Below are 25,689 nucleotides of genomic sequence, written 5' to 3' on the forward strand. Positions count from 1 at the left end.
TTGTTGTCCTTCAATATTTTCAGTTCTTGAAACTTCCAGAGAAAAGTTTATAGGGACAAGACCTCAAATTACATGGAAAAACAGTGTTTGATTGGTGAATTGATATCTGGTAAAGAGACACCAATGACCTTGTGAATTTGGAATATGACAATCTGAGGAATTCAATTCAGTGTGATGATTTGCCATTAAAGAGCGCTGCAGGAAAATTTGTGATGTCTGTGGTAGTGGAATTTCACCCTGAGTTTCTAACATTTACTATGTTGTACCCACTGTATGTGTAATATTGCTATCTACTGTCATATATAGTGATCACATATTGTATGCCAGGATGGAGTAACAGTGACCAGGGCTGTCTTTCTGTATGGGCTCGATGGGCTGTTGCCCAAGGGCCCCATGAGTAAAAGGGCCCTGGGATGATAGCTGAGGGTCCCCTCTTTCCAGGGGTACCAGATTTTTGAAAATCGGCCTTGGGTAACCGGAGATATCCGACTTCAAAGCAGTGGCCCCCATCCAAGCCTGTTAATTGCTCTTCTCAGCCAGATATCTCTGGTTCTGTCTGACTTAGAGTTTTTCTGAGGGTATGTTCCAAAAGATGGGACTCTCATCTTTCGGTGGACACTGGCAGCTTGTCTATACTTTGGCCAAAACCAGAGATACCAGGTGGTCCCTGCTCCAGCTCCACATGCCTAATGTGCAGTTTTATATTTTTGTTGGTGGATTCCTCTGGCTACTGAACTCTGATCCCCAAGTCACCAGATCCTTCTGAAAGGTGGGACTCTAGTTTTTTTTTAATCTCATTAAAGCTAAGAAATCTATTTCCAGGAACTGGAGATATCTGCAGACAAGCAAGCTGCCCTCCCACCTTAAAATTATAAATATTAAGCCCACTCTACTATCGACCCCTCCCCTACGCATTAAACACCGCCTACCACCCTGGAAGTCATGTACCAGGGCCCCTTCATTCAGCCCAATGTCCCCTTCTACAGTTTAGTGTTCTCCTTCCTGCCCCATCTGTGCAGTAAAGGAGTAATTAGCAGAAATTACTGCTCCAGGTTCTACATGCTGAGCAAACGATAGAACACACCTTACCGCCCACGGGACATCAAAGCTGCCGCTGAATGCACCCCCCACCCCTACCACTGATGGGTGGGTAGAGACCCCAGTGCATTGCTGTGCCCAGGGGCCTACACTGCTGTTAAGACGGATCTGACAGTGACACCTAATACCCTTTATTATGGGATCCAATGATCAGTCCAGTTTCTATACGAGTCTGCACTTCGGCACTTCTCCAGTGGACTTAAACAAGTGTAAGAACAGCAAACCGTATAACAAGACTTTCCTTTATATTAACATTAGCAAATGCACCAATTCTACTTGAAGCCCTATTGTGGGAGGACTCACCACCTGATGAGAGAGAACAGTGCTTGTTTACACCACACTAACATCTATAGAAGGCATTGGTTTCTGCAATAATAATAGACAGACTGTGATATGTCAAATAGGAGAGGGAGGATCAAGCTAATTGGCTGAACCTTTGCCTGTTTTTCAAGTTTATTTAAGAAAGTAGTAGTCCTCTCATGTCCTAACCATTAGGGGAAGTTTGGTTCCATAAAGGACATATGTCAATGCCCACACCTGTTATTTGTGTAGTGACCAGGCATATGAACTAACTAAAGTACACAGGGCCTGACTCAGAGGTGGATGCTATTCCAATTGGGTCGCAAATGACTGATGTTTCTGAGGTTTCTATGATAGGTAGTTATGAGCGGGTTCGGTTCCTCGAGATCCGAACCCCCCCCGAACTTCACCCATTTTACACGGTTCCGAGGCAGACTTGAATCTTCCCGCCTTGCTCGGTTAACCCGAGCGCGCCCAAACATCATCATCCCGCTGTCGGATTCTCACGAGATTCGTATTCTATATAAGGAGTATTCGTCGCCGCCATTTTCACTTGTGCTTTGGAGATGATAGGGAGAGGACGTGGCTGCGTTCTCTCAGTTTCTGTGTTCAGTGTGCTGCAAATATCTGTGCTCAGTGTGCTGCAAATATCTGAGCTCAGTGTGCTGAAAATATCTACGTTCTCTGCCTGAAAAACGCTCCATATCTGTGCTGTATTGTAGTATATAGTAGGAGGACAGTGCAGAATGTTGCTGTGACCATTGACCACCAGTATATATAGCAGTACAGTACAGTAGTCCACTGCTCTACCTCTGTGTCGTCAAGTATACTATACATCCATACCTGTGCTGCATTTTAGTTGTGCGCAGTATATAGTAGGAGGGGACAGTGCAGAATGTTGCTGTGACCACCAGTATATATATAGCAGTACGGTACAGTAGTCCACTGCTCTACCTCTGTGTCGTCAAGTATACTATGCATCCATACCTGTGCTGCATTTTAGTTGTGCGCAGTATATAGTAGGAGGGGACAGTGCAGAATGTTGCTGTGACCACCAGTATATATATATATTGCTAGGGTCTGTGCGGCTCCATGCGCCCGGCGTCTAGCGTTGCTAGGGAGCCGGCGGCTGTCCGCATGCGGCGTCCCTAGTTGCTAGGCGCCGGGCCGCACTGACGAGCGGACCCTCGGCGCCTAACAGTACCCCCCCCCTTGAGGAGGGGTCAAGGAACCCCTAAGGCCAGGTTTCTGAGGAAATTCTCGAAAAAATGCCCTCTTGAGCCTCGGGGCATGGAGATCCTTATCCAGGACCCAAGACCTTTCTTCTGGACCATAACCTCTCCAATGTACCAGAAAATAAAGCCGACCCCGGGACAACTTGGAATCGAGAACCTTCTCCACCAAGAACTCCTGCTGACCCTGTACATCTACTGGTGATTTCCCCTGAGAGACCTTTCGAGGAAATCTACTGGAAGAAACGTATGGTTTCAACAAGGAGCAATGGAACGTATTTCCGATCCGGAGAGTTCTTGGTAAACGTAACCGGAAAGCAACTGGATTGATTTTTTTTATAATATGAAATGGTCCAATAAATTTGGGGCCCAATCTGGCTGAGGTTTGTCGAAGTTTAATGTTGCGAGTCGACAACCATACCCTATCTCCTACTTTAAAAGTGCAAGGCCGCCGGAGCCTGTCAGAAAAATTTTTCTCCCGAAATGCCGCTTTTCTGAGAGCAAGGTGCACTTTTCTCCAAATGAGTCTGAGATGAGAGGTCAAGGTCAGCGAGGAGACAGAGGAATGTTGAAAAAAGGAATTAGCCCTGGGGTGAAAACCGAAAACTGTAAAAAATGGAGACACATTGGTGGAGGAATGACAGGCATTGTTGTAAGCAAACTCCGCCAAAGGAAGAAACTCGGACCAATCATTTTGGAGTTTGGCCGAGTACAAACGCAAATACTGTTTTAATGATTGATTAACTCGCTCAGTCTGCCCGTTGGATTGGGGATGGTAGCCGGACGTTAAAGACAATTTCATCTTTAATGAGGCACAAAAAGACTTCCAAAATTGTGCAATGAATTGTGGACCCCGATCAGAAACAATATCAGTGGGTAATCCATGGAGTCTGAAAACATGGCGGAGGAACAAAACTGCCAATCCCTGGGCAGATGGCAGTCGGGGAAGAGCAATGAAATGGGCCATCTTGCTAAAACGGTCCACTACTACCCATATGACTCGGCATCCGGCTGACAGAGGGAGGTCTACCACAAAATCCATGGAAATATGAGACCATGGCCTGAGAGGAACATTTAAGGGCATAAGTTGACCGATAGGCAAGGAACGGGGAACTTTATGCTGTGCACAGACTTGACAAGAAAAAACAAACTCCTTAATGTCTTTGGAAAGACCAGGCCACCATACTGAGCGGGAGACTAATTCCAAAGTCTTAGAGATCCCCGGATGCCCGGCAACTTTGCTATCATGAAACTCAGTCAAAACAGTTGCTCTCAAAAACTCAGGGACATAAAGACGACCAGCAGGAGTATTTCCAGGAGCTTGATGTTGAAGCTGCTTTAACTGGGTGAATAAATCTTGTGTGAGACCCGCCCGAATGACTGAAGACGGAAGTATGGGAGTAACAGGACTGTTATCATGAACTGGAAGAAAACTGCGTGACAGGGCATCCGCCTTGGTATTCTTGGAACCTGGCCTGTAGGTGATAAAAAACTTGAAACGAGTAAAAAATAAAGCCCAACGAGCCTGCCGGGCATTCAGCCGTTTAGCTGATTCGATGTACTGAAGATTTTTGTGATCAGTCAAAACTGAAATGGTATGTGTTGCTCCCTCAAGCCAATGCCTTCACTCCTCGAAAGCCCATTTAATAGCCAGTAATTCCCGGTTACCAACATCGTAGTTGGATTCAGCAGAAGAGAATTTCCTGGACATAAAGGCACAAGGATGTAATTCTAGAGAGTCCGGATCCTTCTGAGACAGGATAGCCCCTACTCCAACCTCCGAGGCATCAACCTCAACAATGAAAGGCAATTCTGGGTTGGGATGTCTGAGGACTGGGGCTGAGATGAAGGCTTGTTTCAAGGCCTGAAAAGATACTTCAGCTTCACGTGACCAGTTGGTTGGATCCGCTCCCTTCTTAGTCAGTGCCACAATGGGAGCAACCAGGTCGGAGAAAGAATGAATAAATCTTCTATAATAATTCGCAAACCCTAAAAAGCGCTGAATTGCTTTTAAGTTGGTGGGTTGCGCCCAACTAAGGATGGCTTGGAGCTTCTTTGGTTCCATACAGAATCCCTGAGGGGAAATAATGTACCCTAAAAAGGATACCTCCGTGACATGAAATTCACACTTCTCCAGCTTGGCATATAGGTGATTTTCACGTAATTTTTGAAGAACCTGACGCACCTGGGTAACATGTTGTTCAATAGAGTCAGAATAGATCAAGATATCGTCTAAGTAGACGACTACGAATCTTCCAAGAAAATCACGGAGCACATCGTTAATGAGATCCTGGAAAACTGCCGGAGCGTTAGACAGGCCGAATGGCATAACCAGATACTCGTAGTGACCCGATTGAGTACTGAATGCCGTTTTCCACTCATCTCCTGACTTGATTCGGATGAGGTTATACGCTCCTCTCAGGTCAATCTTAGAAAAAATCACAGCCGAACGTAGCTGATCAAAGAGGACAGAAATCAGCGGCAAAGGGTAAGTATTTTTTACTGAGATCTTATTCAAGGCTCTAAAGTCAATGCAGGGTCTGAGTGATCCATCTTTCTTCTCCACAAAGAAGAAGCCTGCACTTAAAGGGGATTTAGATGGCCTGATAAATCCTTTCCCTAGGCTCTCTTTAACATACTCATTCATGGCCACAGTTTCTGGTCCGGACAATGCATATAACCTTCCCTTTGGCAATGTGGCACCAGGAATTAGCTCAATAGCACAATCATAAGGCCGATGGGGAGGCAGAATGTCCGCATTGCCCTTGGAAAATACATCAACAAAATCCTGGTATTCCACAGGAATGGGTGCGGGAATGACAGCAGCAATTCTGAGGGGAAGCGTAATACATTCCTTATTACAGATGGTACCCCATTGTGAGATCTCCCCCGACTGCCAATCAATGATGGGATTATGAAAGGCCAGCCAAGGGTGACCCAGAACCACTGGAACTGCTGGGCAATGGGTAAGGAAAAATTCTATTTTTTCGGAATGAAGAGCTCCTACCGAAAGTAGAACAGGGGGTGTACAGAGAGAAATAACCCCATTGGATAAGGGACTCCCATCTAAACCATGCATGGTGATATGCCTACCCAAGGTTAACTGAGGAATACCTAAGGCCTTGGCCCATGTTAAGTCCATAAAGTTCCCTGCAGCTCCACTGTCAACGAAAGCCGACACCGAAGAACAGAGGCTGCCAAAGGAAACTTTAGCTGGGACTAACAGGGAATTATTCGAGGAGATAAGCTGCAGACCAAAGTGAACCCCCTCACAATTCACTTGGTCGAGGCGTTTCCCGACTTGCTCGGACAATTACGGGCAAAATGTCCTTTACCCCCACAGTACAAACAAAGACCAGAATTTTGCCTTCTGGTTCTTTCTTCAGGAGACAGCTTGGAGAGACCCATCTGCATGGGCTCCTCTATGTCCACAGGAATGGAAAAAACACAAGGGGTAGACCCGACAGGTGCTCCTTTTTCAGCCCTCCGCTCTCTGAGACGACGATCAATCTTAATAGAAAGCTCCATGAGTTTATCGAGAGTCTCAGGAGCGGGATACTGAAGGAGACTGTCTTTTATAGACTCAGATAAGCCGAGGCGAAACTGACTGCGCAGGGCTGGGTCATTCCATCCACAGTCGTTCGACCAACGGCGAAACTCCGTACAATAAATCTCTGCGGGATTCCTACCCTGTCTGAGAGCACGTAACTGACTCTCGGCGGATGCCTTTCTATCAGGGTCATCATACAATAGCCCTAAAGACCCCAGAAAGGCGTCTACAGACAACAATGCCGGATCCTCTGTTCTTAAACCAAAAGCCCAGGTCTGGGGATCCCCCTGAAGTAAAGAAATAATAATTCCGACCCGCTGAGACTCCGTACCTGAGGAGACTGGTCTTAAACGAAAATAAAGTTTACAAGACTCTTTAAAATTAAAAAACTGCTTCCTATCACCAGAAAAACGGTCAGGCAAATGCATTTTCGGTTCAGGAACGACCCTCGGGGAAGTCCGTAAAAGATCTTCCTGTGACCTCACCCGAAGGGAAAGATCCTGAACCATCTGAGTAAGTTCTTGAATCTGGCTAACTAGAAGCTGGCCAGGATTTGGCCCTAAACCAGTGGGATTCATGAGGCCGACAAATCTTCTAAACTGAATAAGGGAAAAAATCAAACCCTGTTTAATTTTAAGTTTTGGTCTGGCCGGTAATAATGTTATGATTCCAGTACTTCTGACCAGAGGAGATCTTATGACAGAGGCCAGAGTACTGGAAGGAAATGCTGGTTACGGGAGCGGGAAAGCCTAGTAACCCCTGGCGCCCTAACTCCGTTGTCTCGCCCGTGTAATCAGAAATCCCCTGCGAGACTATGGTTGCTTGAGCCCATGGCAGCCGCGTTTGAAGGGCGGATTATGTCTGCCCAACTCCGATGCCCCCTCAGGTCTTAATGGGAGACAAAGGGAAATCCGAGACAGGGTGATAACAAGGGGCCCTCTGACTAAGCAACCAGGCCAGGGGCTACAAGCTAACTAACTTAAACCAGAAGTATGTGCGGACAAACCGCCAGGGAAAAGGACAACCAAAAATCCACTAATCCGTTACTCCTATCCAGCACCGCTGGATACCAGAGTGGATTTGTGGGAGCGGAATCCTCTGCAAAAAGCTCCGAAACACAATATAACCAAATAATAAATAGTAAGCGGTCAAGCCGCAACACACGGCTACGCCGCGACTCACGAACACCACAGGATGTTAAAGGTGCTCGGTCTGGACTCCAGGAAAAGATGACAACTTCCGAGTACTGGATCACTGAGGACAGGAACGACCGGATAGAACAGGACTGGAAAACTCTCTGCAACTGACACAGCAAACAGGAAGCTATTACCGGCGTCTGTGAGAAGTCCTGAGAGTGCCTTTAAATGGGAGCCCTCCAATCAGGAGCCAGACAGGGCTAATTACAACATGCCGTGCAGCATGCCAGGAACCAGTGAGGTGATTAACTTAGACCCAGCAACGGGGAACGCGGTCCGACAGTGGCGTCCCCGTTGCTAGGGTCTGTGCGGCTCCGTGCGCCCGGCGTCTAGCGTTGCTAGGGAGCCGGCGGCTGTCCGCATGCGGCGTCCCTAGTTGCTAGGCGCCGGGCCGCACTGACGAGCGGACCCTCGGCGCCTAACACATGTGCTGTTTGGGGACTATTTTTTAAATCTGCCATCCTGTCTGACACTGTAGTGCCACTCCTAGATGGGCCAGGTGTTTGTGTCGGCCACTTGGGTCGCTTAGCTTAGTCACACAGCTACCTCATTGCACCTCTTTTTTTCTTTGCATCATGTGCTGTTTTTGGACTATTTTTTAAATCTGCCATCCTGTCTGACACTGCAGTGCCACTCCTAGATGGGCCAGGTGTTTGTGTCGGCCACTTGGGTCGCTTAGCTTAGCCATCCAGTTACCTCAGTGCAAATTTTAGGACTAAAAATAATATTGTGAGGTGTGAGGTGTTCAGAATAGACTGGAAATGAGTGGAAATTATGGTTATTGAGGTTAATACAGGTTGAGTATCCCATATCCAAATATTCCGAAATACGGAATATTCCAAAATACGGACTTTTTTGAGTGAGAGTGAGAGAGTGAAACCTTTGTTTTTTGATGGCTCAATGTACACAAACTTTGTTTAATACACAAAGTTATTAAAAATATTGTATTTCATGACCTTCAGGCTGTGTGTATAAGGTGTATATGAAACATAAATGAATTGTGTGAATATAGACACACTTTGTTTAATGCACAAAGTTATAAAAAATATTGGCTAAAATGACCTTCTGGCTGTGTGTATAAGGTGTGTATGAAACATAAATGCATTCTGTGCTTAGATTTAGGTCCCATTACCATGATATCTCATTATGGTATGCAATTATTCCAAAATACCTCTGGTCCCAAGCATTTTGGATAAGGGATACTCAACCTGTAATACTATGGGATCAAAATGACCCCCAAATTCTATGATTTAAGCTGTTTTTGAGGGGTTTTTGTAAAAAAACACCCGAATCCAAAACACACCCGAATCCGACAAAAAATTTTCAGGGAGGTTTTGCCAAAACGCGTCCGAATCCAAAACACGGCCGCGGAACCGAATCCAAAACCAAAACACAAAACCCGAAAAATTTCCGCTGCACATCACTAATGATAGGCTTACCATACTATCCCATTAAACTGGTACACTCATGAGTTACACAGGTTCTGTGGCTGGCTTAATGCAAGCCAGCAATTTACCTGGTATTAATCAGCCATAGAACCTGTGTAATTCATGAGTGTCCCTGTTTAAAGGGAATATTATGGTAAGCCTATTTTATGATGTTCTGATAAAAAGAGATTTTACTTTTAAGAATTCACTGCTAAGATTGTTTGTGTTGTTTGGAAATTATTGAAATTGATGTAAATAACGATGAACAAAGACACAGAAGTCTTCTGGCAAACTCACATTGAAGGGAGTAGTGGGCAGTATCAGAGAGCTAATAATGTATCCAAATGACTGTTAAGGTTGTCTGGGTCATTCTGACTGAGGAGCTATATGCTTAAAGAAAAAAGAAATTACCGCACTAGTTCTAATCGGACAAGCCCCAATTGAAATTGATGCCAATGTAATATTACATACCAAAGAGGGTGCTACCAACTACTCTGCACTATGATCCAAAACACACAATAAGAAGTAGTAGTTCTGAGGTTCACAATCTGAAAAATAAATATATAATCAAACCATAAAATATAACTTTTATTAGATTTGGTTCAAATCACATCCTTTCCCCACCATAATTAATAAAAAGTGAAATATTAAAACTTGTATAGAATAGAAAGAAAGTAGAAAATATTGTGCCAGGGGTCCTATCCACACACTAATCTTCTTATATTCAAGGGTTTTATGTGACTAAAATGGATGCCTATTACATCTGCCGTTCCTGATCATCATATGTATGACCAGTATAAGGGTTATGAATTATCCTACAGTCAACATGATGTAATAAATAATGAATTTCTCCAATTGTGTCCTTTGTTGTACTGATAACAGAGATGTCTCTTCTCTCATAAATGAGATCAGTACATTGTAATAAGGCTGATAAAAAGTAGTCTCTCATGGGCTGATGTGTGCAAATTGGGGCATTAATTCCTTCTATTTGGTTTCACACATCTATCATAAACATCTGAAAACAGCACGGATCGATTATACTCTGTCCTGATATAGATGTATAAACAATGTCTCAGATAAAGAATATAGATTTGTTTCACATACACATTGGAGAAATTACTCTCCTGCTTCTTGTCGTGAGGAACTATATGCATTCTTTTTATATCCCATGCATAGATTAGATGATAATGAGAGTGTTTTAAAAAACTGTTTTGCATTATTTACTGTATTTAATTTCTTTTTATGCTGTAAACATTGTGACATTTTTTGACATATAAAACCCATTTAATAGTGTTACGTCTTTGTGTTCTTAAGGGTGTGTACACACTAGGACGATATCGAAAGCGATGCAATGTCATCCGCGACGGGATCCGACATCAGCAAGTGCATGCACACTTGCTGACGTCGGGAGCAACGATGCGACGGGGGCGGCCATGCTGCATATAACAGCATGGCCCTCGTCTGCGATACTGCCTGTCGGACCTGCATGCAGACGACCTGCAGGAGTGCGTTTCGTGCGATATATTGTTTGTACACACTAGACAATATTGTTCCGAAACGGCCGGTATCGGCCGGATCGTATGCGATAATACCTAGTGTGTACAAGGCTTGAGATATTCATGTGCTAGAGAAGCTTATTTATATTATAAACACTACATAATGAGATACAGGGAACTGTATGTTCTGTAATTAAATTAATGTTGTGATGATATTTTCAGTTAAAGGAGCAATTGAACAATTTCATAAAGTGTCATCTATGAAAACAAACCCTCGTGGTGGCAGTATTGGAAGAACAATAATGAGTATGTGATTTTGTTGGTATCAACCCTGTCAAATACACAAACACTTTAAACCAAGAAATGTGACATAATAGATTTCTCCTAGATTTCTAACAAATAGGTATATGTCAGAGAAGACAGTCAATTTTTTTTACATTTAAATGTAATATCTGGAAAATCAGACTTTACCACTCAAAAATGTTGTCAATATTTAGACCAATTATCTTTGATGACTTACTACCTGACACCATAACTGTATTTTTAAGTCCCTAACTAAGAAATGAAAGTTCCATCTAATGGGCCCTACACATTTAGCGATGTCAGTGATTTGGATGATGATCTATCTGAATGATGGGGGGAATTCAGATCTGATCGCTGCTGTACGTTTTCGCACAGCGGGTAATCAGGTCATAACAGCGCATGCATCGCAATGCGCATGCGCATCAGACAACAACAACGGGTATTGCCGGTCAGCGATGGGATGGTGTGAAAAATCCGTTTGCACGGGCGTATGCAAGGTGATTGACAGGAAGAGGCCATTTGTGGTTGGCAACTGAGCATTTACTGGGAGTGTTCGGGAAAATGCAGGCGTGCCCAAGCGTTTTCAGGGAGGGTGTCTGACGTCAGCTCCGGCCCCGATCAGCCTGATTCTAACGCGCTGGAGGAGTAAGCCCTGGGCTGCACAGAGACTGCACATACAGAATTTTAGCAGTTCGGCATATACATAGCATCGCACACTTGCATGGCGAATTTACCCTCCACCTCTAGGTGGCGACTATCTAATTGCAGGACAGCAATAAATGCAGCCCAGCGATCAGATCTGAATTAGGCCCGATGATCGTTATCGTCCAAATTGACTTGCATTTAAAAACTACGGTAAACCAACGATAAATGACCGCGGGGACGTGCATCGTTCATCGTCGGTGTCTCCATGCTAGACGATATGAATGATATATAGTTAATTTCTGAACAAGATCTTTCATATCGCCCGTCAACTCACTGTGTGTAGGGCCCACAAGTTGCTTTTGAATAAAATCTGTTGTAGCAATTGTGACTTTGTCTGAGCCCTGTGCTACCCTGTATGTCCCTTTTATTTCTAGCATTGTAAGCCCTTGAAGGCAGGGACCTCACCACCTGTTATGAGCATGTCTTGGTATGACTGACATTACTTTGTTTAATCGTTTATCCTCTCATGTACAGAGCATCTATGAAAAAAAATAAGTCTGGAATTAAAGAAAAAAAAAGTTTTAGCTGCATTAGGGTAGATCTGAAGACTGTGTAGTTAGAAGTAAACACAATATAATTGATTAAGACCCCCCTTGGAATGGGTTTATGTCTTAAACCAACAACAAAATCTGCTTAGAAAGTGTGTTGGCAACTATTTATCAGAGAGTTATTTATGAAAAATGTGCATGGTCCGTGCCTCTCTACACACTAAATACCTGCTGGTAAGGGGACTGTTGGCTCTTTCTTCAAACTCCTCCCTGGGTGGTTTGTAGATGCTATTGTTACTCAGGGCCTTTGTAGGGTTTTGTGACTTCTCTGAGTAAATCATGGTAGCAGTCTCATCAGGAGCACCATTTGGAACACTTTTTACCTGTGGAGAGATTACATTTTGAAAAACAAAGATATTTGCATTAACAGGCTATGAAGACAATTAATCTTGTGATGGTTTAGCAATGCTATGATAAAACTTCCTGAGAAGAAGAAAAGGGGAAGAAGAGGAAAGAGGAAAGAGGAAAGAGGAAGAGGAAGAAGAAGAAGAAGAAGAAGAAGAAGAAGAAGAAGAAGAAGAATTTTATTTATATAGCACTCTTTTTCCAATAAGACTCGAGGCGCTTAACAGATTGTAAGAACAACATAGTGTATATTAATATTTCAAAATACAATACTGAATCAATGCACACAATAAAGGGGTTTAGCTATGCAAGAAATTACTGAGACCATGGAATTTGTACAACGGGTGTGGCAGCCTTTGTACAACCTTCAGCACTCTGTGAAGCCACTCCTATCATACAGCATGTTGTCCTTTGCTGTAATGCTATGGAAAGTGGTGGTTGCTGCATTAAATAGTAAGGATACTGGTGTGACTACCCTGAGTCATGAATGTAGGAGCATTTGTGCAGTGTTTCCCAACCTCGGTCCTCAAGGCACACTAACAGTCCAGGTTTTAGTGATATCCCTGCTGGAGCACAGCTGGTAAATCAGAATAGCTGAGGAACTAATTAAGTCACCTTCTGATGAGCTTGACTGCCCCTTGTTTCATTTCCTTCCCTTTTAATGCCACTTCCCAAAAGACTTCCTCCGCAGCCACCTAAGCGATCTGGCCAATGCAGTCCTGACTGGGAAAGTTGGACAGAACCCCCAAATCGGTTCTGTCTTGCCATAATCGGGAAAATTAGAAGGTTTGTAATTGTTATAATTAAATTCAATTGCTTCTGATTTATTATTTATTGAGATCTGACATATCACTTCAATAACAAGTTAGGGGGGAGTCATTCCGAGTTGATAGCTCGCGAGCTACTTTTAGCAGCCGTGCAAACGCACTGTCGCCGCCCACGGGGAGTGTATTTTTGCTTGCAAGTGTGCGAACACCTTTGCAGCCGAGCGAAGCAAAAACATTTTGTGCAGTTTCAGAGTAGCTCGGGACTTACTCAACCCTTGCGATCACTTCAGTCTTTTTGGTGCCGGAATTGACGTCAGACACCCGCCCTGCAAACGCCTGGACACGCCTATGTTTTCCCAAACACTCCCAGAAAACGGTCAGTTGACACCCACAATCACCTTGCATTCGGCTGTGCGAATGGATTCTTCGCTAAATCCATCGGCTAGCACCGATCCTCTTTTTACCCGTACGACACGCCTGTGCATTGCAGTGCATACACATGCGCAGTTTTGCCGTTTTTTACCTGATTGCTGCGAAAATTGGTAGCGAGCGATCAACTCGGAATGACCTCCTAGGTTTTTAACGTTTACAACCTAAATATTTAGTGTACACTACTGAAAAGACACTGAACCTGATTCAGAGTGACACAGTGTCAGTATTAAAATAGTTGAGCGATTATTTGCTACTGCGCTGTGCAAAAAATTCAGAAAACTTATATGGTGCATGCGTTACCCTGAGTGTACGCACCAAGGTGTTTATATGTTCCATTCATACATTGGTCAGAAAGGTGGCATAAAAATGATGGGCTTTCCTGTGAGTTGCCTGAAGGGAACACCAAAACAGTCTGTCTCATGGGTGTGTTATGGGAATGCCGCAGGCATGTCAGTGATAGCAGTTGCATTCTCAGGAACACAGCGGCTTCCGCAGAGACCATGTGCAGTTGGACACACTGCCCCTGTCATAGGGAAATTCCAAGTGCCTATGGTACACCAAAGCTGGCATGTCCAGATTTACTGGCGGTGTTACAGTGTGCAGTTGGCATCTCAGTGCTTGCACTTTCAGGTGCACACTAGTAATTAACAGGGAGGCTGAAACCAGCATTAGCGTATTATGGGCCAGATGCATCATCGCTTGGAAAGTGATAAAATGGAGAGTGAAAAAGTACCAGCCAATCAGCTCCTAACTGCCATTTTTCAAACACAGCCTGTGACATGGCAGGTGGGACCTGATTGGCTGGTACTTTTTCACTCTCCATTTTATCACTTTCCAAGCGATGATGCATCTAGCCCTCTAACTCCCGCTATGCTGCCAACAGACGTAAGAGTAGATGCCGCAGCGCACACCTCTGAAACATGCCCACTGTGAACAAAATGGACTCTCATAGTTGTCCAATGTCCTTGAAAATGCCCCTGTTTTTCAACATGTATCAGCAGCTCAGTACTATTTGTCTTATTTTGCAAAATGGGTATCATTAACACTATTCATTCCCTGGATCAGCATTACAATGGAACTGTAGACTTCTGGATGGCAGGTTGGTGAATAGAGACCTCCAAATGTTTATTTCTTTATTTGTGTTGTGTTCAGGGAACTCATTGTAAATACATATGTTTCTCATTGGGCTTTATTATCAGCAGATTTCTACTAAGAAAGTATATTATTCCTGCATAATAAAAATGGGATTGGTGTTATGTACACTACTTGTGTGCTGGCTTCCTAGCCCCTCATGGGTTACATATATATACCTTGGGAAAGAGTGTAGAGTCCACAGCTCATGGTTACATATTACACACATCTCATTTAGCAATAAAGTTTAATTTGGAACTCAACTTGTCTAACTCCACAAACATGACAGTACATATTGGTATACAATATAGATTTGATATATTGCTACATGTCTTATCTTATATTTTGTACATATATTTTCCATGGATAGTTCCAGACTTAATTTGTCCAATAAAGTAATTTTTTATATGACAACTGATAGAATCACAGATGACAGGGTGCTTTACTATAGCCATGTACTCACCTGACTCATGTTCATGTTGACATCTGAATGTCGACATGTTCACTGTCAACATTTTGATCGTGTTGGCATTCTGAAAGTCTCTGTTGGTACTGATATTGGGGGTCATTCCGACCCGATTGCACGCTGCAGTTGTTTGCAGCGCAGTGATCGGGTAGAAACTGCGCATGCGCTGGTGCCACAATGTGCCGACGCATGCCAGACGGCAGAAGGCCACCATTACCTAGCGATCACCTCTGCCTGACTGACAGGCAGAGGCGGTCGCTGGGTGGGAGGGGGCGGCATGGCTGCTATTGCCCGCTGTTTTCAGGGTGCGGTCTGGCCAATGCAGGCGTGGCTGGACTGTGCATGGGGCGGGCCGCAGCTGCTGCGTGATGTCACACACAGCCGCTGCAACCCGGGGCAGCGACGCGTAACTCCCGGCCAGCCGCAGGAGCTGCGCTGGCTGGGGGTTACTTTTCAAGTACAAAAGCATCGCCGCTGTGCGATGCTTTTTTACTTGAGCGGGGGGACAGACTGACATGCGGGGCGGACTAGCCCTGTGCTGGGCGTCCCCCCGCATGTCTGGGAAGATGATCGTACAATGACCCCCATTGACTATATTAACCTCCCCCCTCCATGGTAAGTATATTAACATATTAATGATTTGCTAAAAAACATTCTATCCTCACTTGTAGTGAACATTTATTTTTGCTATTGCCCATGATATTATGTGAGTATTATGTGAGTAAAATGAGGTTCCAGAGTTGGTTTGAGATTTGCCTTTTATTAGGGTTTTAGCTGGCACTTGGGGAAAATGTTATTTGAACACTCTATTCAAATAAGGTGCAGCTGTTGGGATGTGGGGTGGGGGGTAGGGGTTCTAGCAGAAGGGGACAGTTGTATATACCACATTACAATGAGCAGGTCCAGGGGCATAGCTAGATGTATATGGTTGTAAGGGCCGCTGTGTACCACCCAATGGTGAAAAATGTATCTAACACATGCAATTGAGCTGCTCTCAGCTCTTGGCACCATAGCAGCTGCACTTTCTGCACCTGTGGTAGCTATGCCCTTTCTCTCTTATATTAATATAATCAAAGACATCAGTGTCAATCAGTGGCGGATTTTACTTAGGGGCTGCCGGGAAGCACCCCCCACACTCACTAAAATCCACCTCACACCCAATGAGCCTCTCTCACCCCAGTAAGCTTCCCCCAGTGTGAAGGCGCAGTAACTTGCACTCAGTGGCTTCACATTGGAATCACTCAACAGACTATCAGTCTCGGGAAGAAAACTCTACCTCAGACTGCCAGTCCTGTGTGGTAGCAGCAGAGAGACCTTTTTATGTGAAACCACTCCCATTGGCCCATTGGCAGGCTTGCCATTCTTGCTGCTGATTCAGTCCCCTGGAAGCCATATCTGTGCGCATGTATACATGCTGGAGGTGATCATGTGATTAGTGACATCACTGAATGGATTGCTGCGGCAGCCCCCCTCAACCATGAAGGTAAGAGGCTAAGCTGTTGCTTGCGTCCACCATATTTTGCTGACATTTTTTTAGATTGTTTCCAATGTTATAGTTTTTAGCCATGTCTGATACTGAGCCCAAGGGATCACATGGTGCATGCTTCCCTGTTATAATGGGATGGCCCATCCTGTCTAACCTTTCACTTCAGCACATGCTGGAAATGCCATTAAAAGGAATGACTTATTGAAGTGAATGGGAAAAGATCCATGCTGCTTGTGTCTGAACATACAGTATTTGCAGTGCCCAGATCACATCTACCTTGTATATACAGTATATCACTTATAAAACATATATCAAATACATACACCTAGCAGTTATATGCATTTTCACGTGTGGTTTTCAATTGCACTTTTAATTAAATGGATCAATAATTGTATTCTTAAGTCTACAGTAACTGTAACCCAACTTTTGTCTAAAAAGTTAAACTCTGGGAACATCTCCAAGGAAAATAATTTCTGCGTAAATGGACAGCGGGTTGTTACTTTTTAGATAAATGTTACATTTGGATGCCAAAATTCTCCAAGTATATATCACTTTTTGTTATGTTAAATCTATGAACATACAAGTCGGTGAGTAAAGTATCTTGCTGTCCAGTTATTTGGTCAGTAGCACATAGGATATCTCACTCCACCCTGATATGAGGTGTGCGTTTTCTATGCTGCTCTTATTAAGAAAAGTGTTAATGAGTCACCAGACAGAAACTGTAGTATCAGTGAGTAAATATGCATTTGTATAGTCTGGCAGTTACACAGGGCGCAGTGTACCTGACATTGTGCTACACACCTTTATACTCTAATCTCCTTTACCAAGCTTTCATGGAACACTTACAGCCTGTTTATGGTTATAGACAACCTATGGTACAACCAGTATATGCAGCTTTGCTGCAGTATAGAGAGGTACTAAGCAACACATTATTCTTACTCATACAGTATATAATTATATTTATAACAAGGTACTTTCTACTACATTTGTATTACAAATTTGAAATAAAAAGAAGAGAACACCTAGAACAAAGCGGATAAAAATCTAAAAATTTTCTTTGTTCATGTACATTTTACATCTATTCATACTGTACATTAAGTATGCCACAGTGGCCTGTATGAAGACATGAAGCTCAATCTAAACCAGCTACACCAATACATTACAAGAACCTAACCAATGTGATAAAAAAATAAAATAATAATAATGTTTATATATATATATATATATATATATATATATATATATATGGGAAAGACAGCTCTCAGCAAAAGATATAACAAACAAAACAAGTCACGGTGCAAGGTCAAAAAAAGGTTAATATATTGACACTCACTTTTCCCAGGTAATGAAAAAATAAAAACCAGCACTCACTTTTGGAGATGAAAAAAATTTCTTTAATCTTCATAAAGGTTCCATTGCATATAGACCGGCAGGCCCTGAAGAAAACCACTCTGTGCTGGTTGAAACAGCTGCCGGGCTGCAGCTGTTGGTCTATATGCAATGAACCTTTATGAAGATTAAATAATTGTTTTTTCATCTCCAAAAGTGAGTGCTGTTTTTTCTTTTTTTTATTACCTGGGAAAAGTGAGTGTCAATACACACACACACACACACACACACACACACACACACATATATATATATATATATATAGCAAGCAATTGGTACGGCACTGCAACTGTACAATAGGGCCCTTGAATTCAACATGGCCTTCTAGGTAACGTTCCACGGCATTCAAGGGCCCTAATGTACAGTTTTGTTTGCAGCTTCTTAATATGATTTTGACAAAAAAATTATTTTTATATGACGGTAACATCTATCTCCAATGTACGGGATGTGCTATGGGATCCTCTGTGACCCCTGCATACTCCAACATTTTCATGTTTGAAGTTGAGCAACAGATCTTCTTTGACAACCCAGATATAGCAGGCAAAATAATATTTTATTGTCATTATATCGACGACTTGCTCCTTCTTTGGAAAGGGCCCCGACATGAGTTGGAGGGCATTATTGACCAGCATAATAAGCAAACCCACCCGATGAAACTGACATACAATATAGAGGATACTTGTATCAACTATTTGGATGTCAGGATTACGTTGGAGGCGGGATACATTCAAACATCAATATTTTCAAAGCCAACTGACCGTAACAATCTTTTACACTATGCTAGTTTTCACCCAGTACCCCTTAAGCAGGGTTTGCCCTACTCCCAGTTTGTACGCGTCAGACGTATTACGTCTGACACTAAGCTGGCAGAGACCCAAATGAACCAGATGATGACAAAATTTATTGCGAGAGGATACCATACTGATTCATTGGAACAAGCTTAACAGAAGGCCCTTAACCTCGATAGAGTTAGTTTATTGCAGGAACATCCTAGAACAACGCAGGTCCAACCTATTGTTCCATGGGTAGGACAATATAATGTTGCTAGCAAGGGAATTAATCAGATATCGAAAAATCTGTGGCATATTGTCCAAAGTGATCCAGAATTAAAACTTGTGGATACTAAACTTATGTCTTGTTACACACGAGGCAAAAATCCTAGAGATATCCTGGTCCGCACAGATATAACTACTCGTAGTCCGAGATTTGAGGAGAGACAGGGCCTTAAGAAGGATTGTTTTAGGTGCACTTGCACCACATGCCAGTTCCTGATTACGGGTGAAACATTCCAGCACCCACACTCTGGCCGTACATTTTCTATTAGATATCGACTTACCTGTTCATCAAAATTCGTGGTGTACCAACTGATATGTCCCTTTGGGCTGTCATATGTCGGTAAGACCGAACGCATGTTCAAGGAACGCATGGCAGCCCACAGGTCGGCAATTAAGGCTGCGATCAGTAAAGGGGAGAGTGAACAGCCTGTGGCCAGACACTTTAGTCAAGCTCGGCATTCTTTGGTATCATTAAGATACCGTATGATTGATCAAGTCCAACCCCTGCCCAGAGGTGGTGATCGCAGTAAGCGACTATTACAACTTGAATCACAATGGATTCATAGATTGGATACCGTATATCCTAGGGGTCTGAATGACCATATTGGTCTTGGCTGCTTCTTCTAGTGTATGTACTGTCTAGGCTTAGGGATGTCGTATTTTTAAAGCATCAGTATCCTGTTGTATTGTTTTGTAATGCGTAGGAGGCCCAGCAGTAGTATTCAAGTAGAATACAAATCATACAATTTGTATACAATCTCTATATATATGCACTTCGGTACTTTGTGCTTTAGATGATATAAGCACATTGTAACTATATGTAAAGAAGTATGGATATACTAGCGTAAGCTTTTTGGAGGTGCTGTGCATGGTATAACAACAGAGGATCGTTTGATTAAGTTACATTACTGTATATCCCGTTGCCATGGTGAGGGGGAGCACGGTGATGACGGAGCTGCTGCATTGACCGGATGATCCGCCTACCGGAATACGCCAGTCACTCGGTGATTTGGTTTGTATAAAGGTATGTTTATTCACTTGCTTGTTAACTGACCTGACGAAAGTGCTGGATTAAAAGCACTGAAACGTTGTCTACCTCAATGCCGTCTTGAGCCTGTTTTGTTTAGACGCTTGGAGTGCCGTACCAATTGCTTGCTATCACTTCCTTGTTCAGGCACCCAGCGCAAGTAACCACCACCGACGGGAGAGCCGGACCTCCGAGGCTGTATATATATATATATATATATATAGTGCAGGATAATAGGCTGAGTAGCAGCCATTGCCCTAATGTTGCTGGATCATGGCCTCTGAGTCCCAATTCGTCTGCACTCACTGTTACGCTGCACATGATAGCATCATGGAAATGATGTAATGCTGTTGCGATGCTGCCGGTTATTGCCAGAAACATGGAACAAGCGCTGAGGAGAGCCACTGTCTGGAGTCAGAGGTAAGTAAACCTCTAGTACTCAGTGGCTGGACTGCAATATGATTGTGTGGTTGATGGTGCAATAGTGAGGGGGAATGGGAGTGGGGGGCTATGTTGCATGTAAGATAGAAAACATTGTGAATTTAACTTTTTGGGCCCACAAAAGTTAGTTGCCCTGGGGCTGCAACAAGTCTTAATTATATGTGTCTGTGTATGTGTATATATATATATATATATATGTCTATATATATATATATATATATATAGAGAGAGAGAGAGAGAGAGAGAGAGAGAGAGAGGGGCTGAATAAGAATTGGGAGCAAAAATGATCACATTTGTGGGGCAGACTTAGATGTGTAGAGAGATTTAATAAACTGTAAATTGTAGTTTAAATACAAAGCTGTTGAGTATGTGTGTGGTATATGCAAAAGCAATACCATGCATACACTCTATATGGACAAAAGTATTTGGACACCTGACCATTACACCAACAGGGACTGTAATGTCATTGTATTCAAATACATATACTGTAATATGGAGTTGGTCCCCCTTTTGCAGCTATAAGAGCTTTCACTCTTTTTTGAAGGCTTTCCACAAGATTTTGTAGTGTTTCTGTGGGAATTCGTGCCCATTCATTCTGTAGAGCATTTATGAGATCAGGCACTGATGTTGAACGAGTAGGCCTGGCTCACAATCTCCTTTCCAGTTCATCCCAAAGGTGCTCGATGGGGTTCAGGTCAGGACTCTGTGCGGGCCAGTAAAGTTCTTCCACACCAAACTCATCAAACCAAGGGCCTGATTCAGACCTGATCGCTGTTGTGCGAATTCGCAAGGCGGCATATTGTCAAACACCTGTGCATGTGTACCGATCGTAGTGTGCATGCGTGAGGCCAAACTGCGAAAAAATACAAAAGCTTTTTTGATCGCAAGGTGTACGTAAGTTGATTGAAAGGAAGCCAGCATTTGTGAGTGGTAACTGCCCGTTTTCTGGGAGTGTCAGTAAAAATGCAGGCGTGTCCAAGCGTTTTCAGGGAGGGTGAGTGACGTCAGCTCCGGCCCCGATCAGCCTGATTCTATCGCACTGTAGGAGTAAGTCCTGGGCTGTGCAAAGACTGGAAAAATCATTCGATGGTGAGTGAGTTACGAACGGATTTGCAACTGACCCGGCGTTCACAGAAATTTTTCGCAAGGCATACACATACTTGCATGGGGCAGGTTTTCACTCTGTCTGGATGACGACTATCTGATTGCAAACCTCTTCCAATTCACAGAGGAGCAATCAGGTCTGAATTACCCCCATGTCTTTGCTTTGTGCACTGGGGCACAGTCATGTTGCAATAGAAAAGTGCCTTCCCCAATCTTTTGCCACAATGTTCGAAGCATAGCATTGTCCAAAATGTCTTGGTATGCTGAAGCATTAAGATTGCCCTTCACTGGTGATAAGGGGCCTAGCCCAAACCCTGAAAAACAACCCCATACCATTATCCCTCCTCCACCAAACTTCACAGTATGCACAATGCAGTCAGGCAGGTAACTTCTCCAAATATCCACCAAAACCAGACTCGCCCATCTGACTGCCAAACAGAGAAATGGTATTCATCACTCAACAGAACACGTTTCCACTGATCCACAGTCCAGTGTCGGTGTGCTTTACACCTCTCCATCCGGTGCTTGACATTGGACTCGGTGATGTGAGGCTTGCATGCAGCTGCTCGGCCATGGAAACCCATTCCATTATGATCCCGCTGCACAGTTTTTGTCCTTACATTAATGCCAATGGAAGTTCAAAACTCTTCAACTATGGAATCAGCAGAGCGTTGGCGACTTATACTTACCATGCGCCTTAGCAGTCATTGACCCCGATCTGTGATTTTACGTGGTCTTCCACTTCGTGGCTGAGTTGCTGTTGTTCCTAAACGTTTCCACTTTCTAATAATATCACTTACATTTGACTGTGGAATATCCAGCAGGGATGAAATTTCACGAACAGTCTTATTGCAAAGGTGGAATCCTATCACAGTACCACGCTTGAAGTCACTGAGCTCTTTAGAACGACCCATTTTGTACCACAAATAATAAGATTTTACTTACCGGTAAATCTATTTCTCGTAGTCCGTAGTGGATGCTGGGGACTCCGTAAGGACCATGGGGAATAGACGGGCTCCGCAGGAGACAGGGCACTTTAAGAAAGAATTTAGATTCTGGTGTGCTCTGGCTCCTCCCTCTATGTCCCTCCTCCAGACCTCAGTTAGAGAAACTGTGCCCGGAAGAGCTGACAGTACAAGGAAAGGATTTTGGAAATCCAGGGCAAGACTCATACCAGCCACACCAATCACACCGTATAACTTGTGATAAACTTACCCAGTCAACAACAGTATGAACAACAACAGAGCATCAGTTCAACCCTGATGCAACAATAACATAGCCCTTATTGCAGCAATAACTATATACAAGTATTGCAGAAGAAGTCCGCACTTGGGACGGGCGCCCAGCATCCACTACGGACTACGAGAAATAGATTTACCGGTAAGTAAAATCTTATTTTCTCTAACGTCCTAGTGGATGCTGGGGACTCCGTAAGGACCATGGGGATTATACCAAAGCTCCCAAACGGGCGGGAGAGTGCGGATGACTCTGCAGCACCGAATGAGTAAACACAAGGTCCTCCTCAGCCAGGGTATCAAACTTGTAGAACTTTGCAAAAGTGTTTGAACCTGACCAAGTAGCCGCTCGGCACAGCTGTAATGCCGAGACCCCTCGGGCAGCCGCCCAAGAAGAGCCCACCTTCCTAGTGGAATGGGCCTTAACTGATTTTGTCAGCGGCAATCCAGCCGCAGAATGAGCCTGCTGAATCGTGTTACAGATCCAGCGAGCAATAGTTTGCTTTGAAGCAGGAGCACCAAGCTTGTTGGCAGCATACAGGATAAACAAAGATTCTGTTTTCCTGACCCTGGCCGTTCTGGCTACATAAACCTTCAAAGCCCTGACCACATCAAGTAACTCGGAATCCTCCAAGTCAGTAGTAGCCACAGGCACCACAATAGGTTGGTTTATATGAAAGGATGAAACCACTTTTGGCAGAAATTGTGGACGGGTCCGCAATTCTGCTCTATCCACATGGAAAACCAGATAGGGGCTTTTATGTGACAAAGCCGCTAATTCTGACACACGCCTAGCCGAAGCCAATGCTAGTAGCATGACCACCTTCCACGTGAGATATTTCAATTCCACCGTTTTGAGTGGTTCAAACCAGTGGGATTTCAGGAAACTCAACACCACGTTAAAATCCCAAGGTGCCACCGGGGGCACAAAAGGGGGCTGAATACGCAGCACTCCCTTCACAATCGTCTGATCTTCAGGTAGAGAAGCCAGCTCTTTTTGAAAGGAAATGGATAGGGCCGAAATCTGGACCTTAATGGAACCCAATTTTAGGCCCAAAGTCACTCCTGACTGTAGGAAGTGAAGGAAACGGCCCAGCTGGAATTCCTCCGTAGGGGCATTCCTGGCCTCACACCAAGCAACATATTTTCGCCATATACGGTGATAATGTTGAGCTGTCACGTCCTTCCTAGCCTTTATCAGCGTAGGAATGACCTCATCTGGAATGCCTTTTCCCGCTAGGATCCGGCGTTCAACCGCCATGCCGTCAAACACAGCCGCTGTAAGTCTTGGAACAGACAGGGCCCTTGTTGCAACAAGTACTGTCTTAGAGGAAGAGGCCACGGGTCCTCTGTGAGCATTTCTTGCAGATCTAGATACCAAGTCCTTCTTGGCCAATCCGGAACAATGAGTATTGTTCTCACTCCTCTTTTTCTTATGATTCTCAACACCTTGGGTATGAGAGGAAGAGGAGGAAATACATAGACCGATTGGAACACCCACGGTGTCACCAGGGCGTCTACAGCTATCGCCTGAGGGTCTCTTGACCTGGCGCAATACCTCTGTAGTTTCTTGTTGAGGCGGGATGCCATCATGTCCACCTGTGGCAGTTCCCACCGACTTGCAACCTGTGCGAAGACTTCTTGATAAAGTCCACACTCCCCCGGGTGGAGGTCGTGCCTGCTGAGGAAGTCTGCTTCCCAGTTGTCTACCCCCGGGATGAACACTGCTGACAGTGCGCTTACATGATTCTCCGCCCAGCGAAGAATTCTGGTGGCTTCCGCCATCGCCACCCTGCTCCTTGTGCCGCCTTGTCGGTTTACATGAGCCACAGCGGTGATGTTGTCTGACTGAATCAGAACTGGTTGACCGCGAAGCAGGGTCTCTGCTTGACTATGGGCGTTGTAAATGGCCCTTAGTTCCAGGATGTTGATGTGAAGGCAAGTCTCCTGACTTGACCACAGACCTTGGAAATTTCTTCCCTGTGTGACTGCTCCCCACCCTCGGAGGCTTGCATCCGTAGTCACCAGGACCCAGTCCTGAATGCCGAATCTGCGGCCCTCGAGAAGGTGAGCACTCTGCAGCCACCACAGGAGAGACACCCTGGCCCTGGGGGATAGGGTGATTAACCGATGCATCTGAAGATGTGATCCGGACCATTTGTCCAGTAAGTCCCATTGAAAGGTCCTCGCATGGAACCTGCCGAAGGGAATGGCCTTGTATGATGCCACCATCTTTCCCAGGACTCGAGTGCAGTGATGCACTGACACCTGTTTTGGTTTTAATAGGTCCCTGACCAGTGTCATGAGTTCCTGAACCTTCTCTATCGGGAGATAAACCCTTTTCTGGCCTGTGTCCAGAATCATGCCCAGGAAAGGCAGACGAGTCGTAGGAACCAACTGCGACTTTGGAATATTCAGAATCCAGCCGTGTTGCCGTAACACTTCCAGAGAACGTGCTACGCTGATCAGCAACTGCTCTCTTGACCTCGCTTTTATGAGGAGATCGTCCAAGTATGGGAGAATTGTGACCCCTTGCTTCCGCAGGAGTACCATCATTTCCGCCATTACCTTGGTAAATATTCTCGGAGCCGTCGAGAGACCAAACGGCAACGTCTGAAATTGGTAATGACAATCCTGTACCACAAATCTGAGGTACGCCTGATGAGGTGGATAAATGGGGCATGAAGGTATGCATCCTTTATGTCCAGAGACACCAAAAAATCCCCCCCTTCCAGGCTTGCAATGACCGCTCTCAGCGATTCCATCTTCAACCGGCACCTTTTTAGGTACATGTTCAGGGATTTTAAATTCAATATGGGTATGACCGAACCGTCCGGTTTCGGTACCACAAACATGGTCGAATAATAACCCTTTCCTTGTTGAAGGAGGGGAACCTTGACCACCACCTGTTGAAGATACAATTTGTGAATTGCAGTTAACACTATTTCCCTCTCTA

At 44.4% G+C, this 25,689-nt stretch overlaps 1 protein-coding gene across 2 annotated transcripts in view; it reads right to left on the minus strand.

The window, feature by feature from the left end:
• LOC134902637 (occludin-like) overlaps positions 1 to 25,689 on the minus strand; it is a 68,025-nt gene that overhangs the window by 36,659 nt on the left and 5,677 nt on the right. For both annotated transcript variants that reach the window (XM_063914403.1, XM_063914404.1), the window contains exon 4: positions 12,024 to 12,178. In XM_063914403.1, the coding sequence (XP_063770473.1) occupies positions 12,024 to 12,178 (155 nt within the window). The remainder of the gene's footprint in view (positions 1 to 12,023; positions 12,179 to 25,689) is intronic.

Source organism: Pseudophryne corroboree, chromosome 1, assembly GCF_028390025.1.
Source record: "Pseudophryne corroboree isolate aPseCor3 chromosome 1, aPseCor3.hap2, whole genome shotgun sequence".
Lineage (NCBI taxonomy): Eukaryota > Metazoa > Chordata > Amphibia > Anura > Myobatrachidae > Pseudophryne > Pseudophryne corroboree.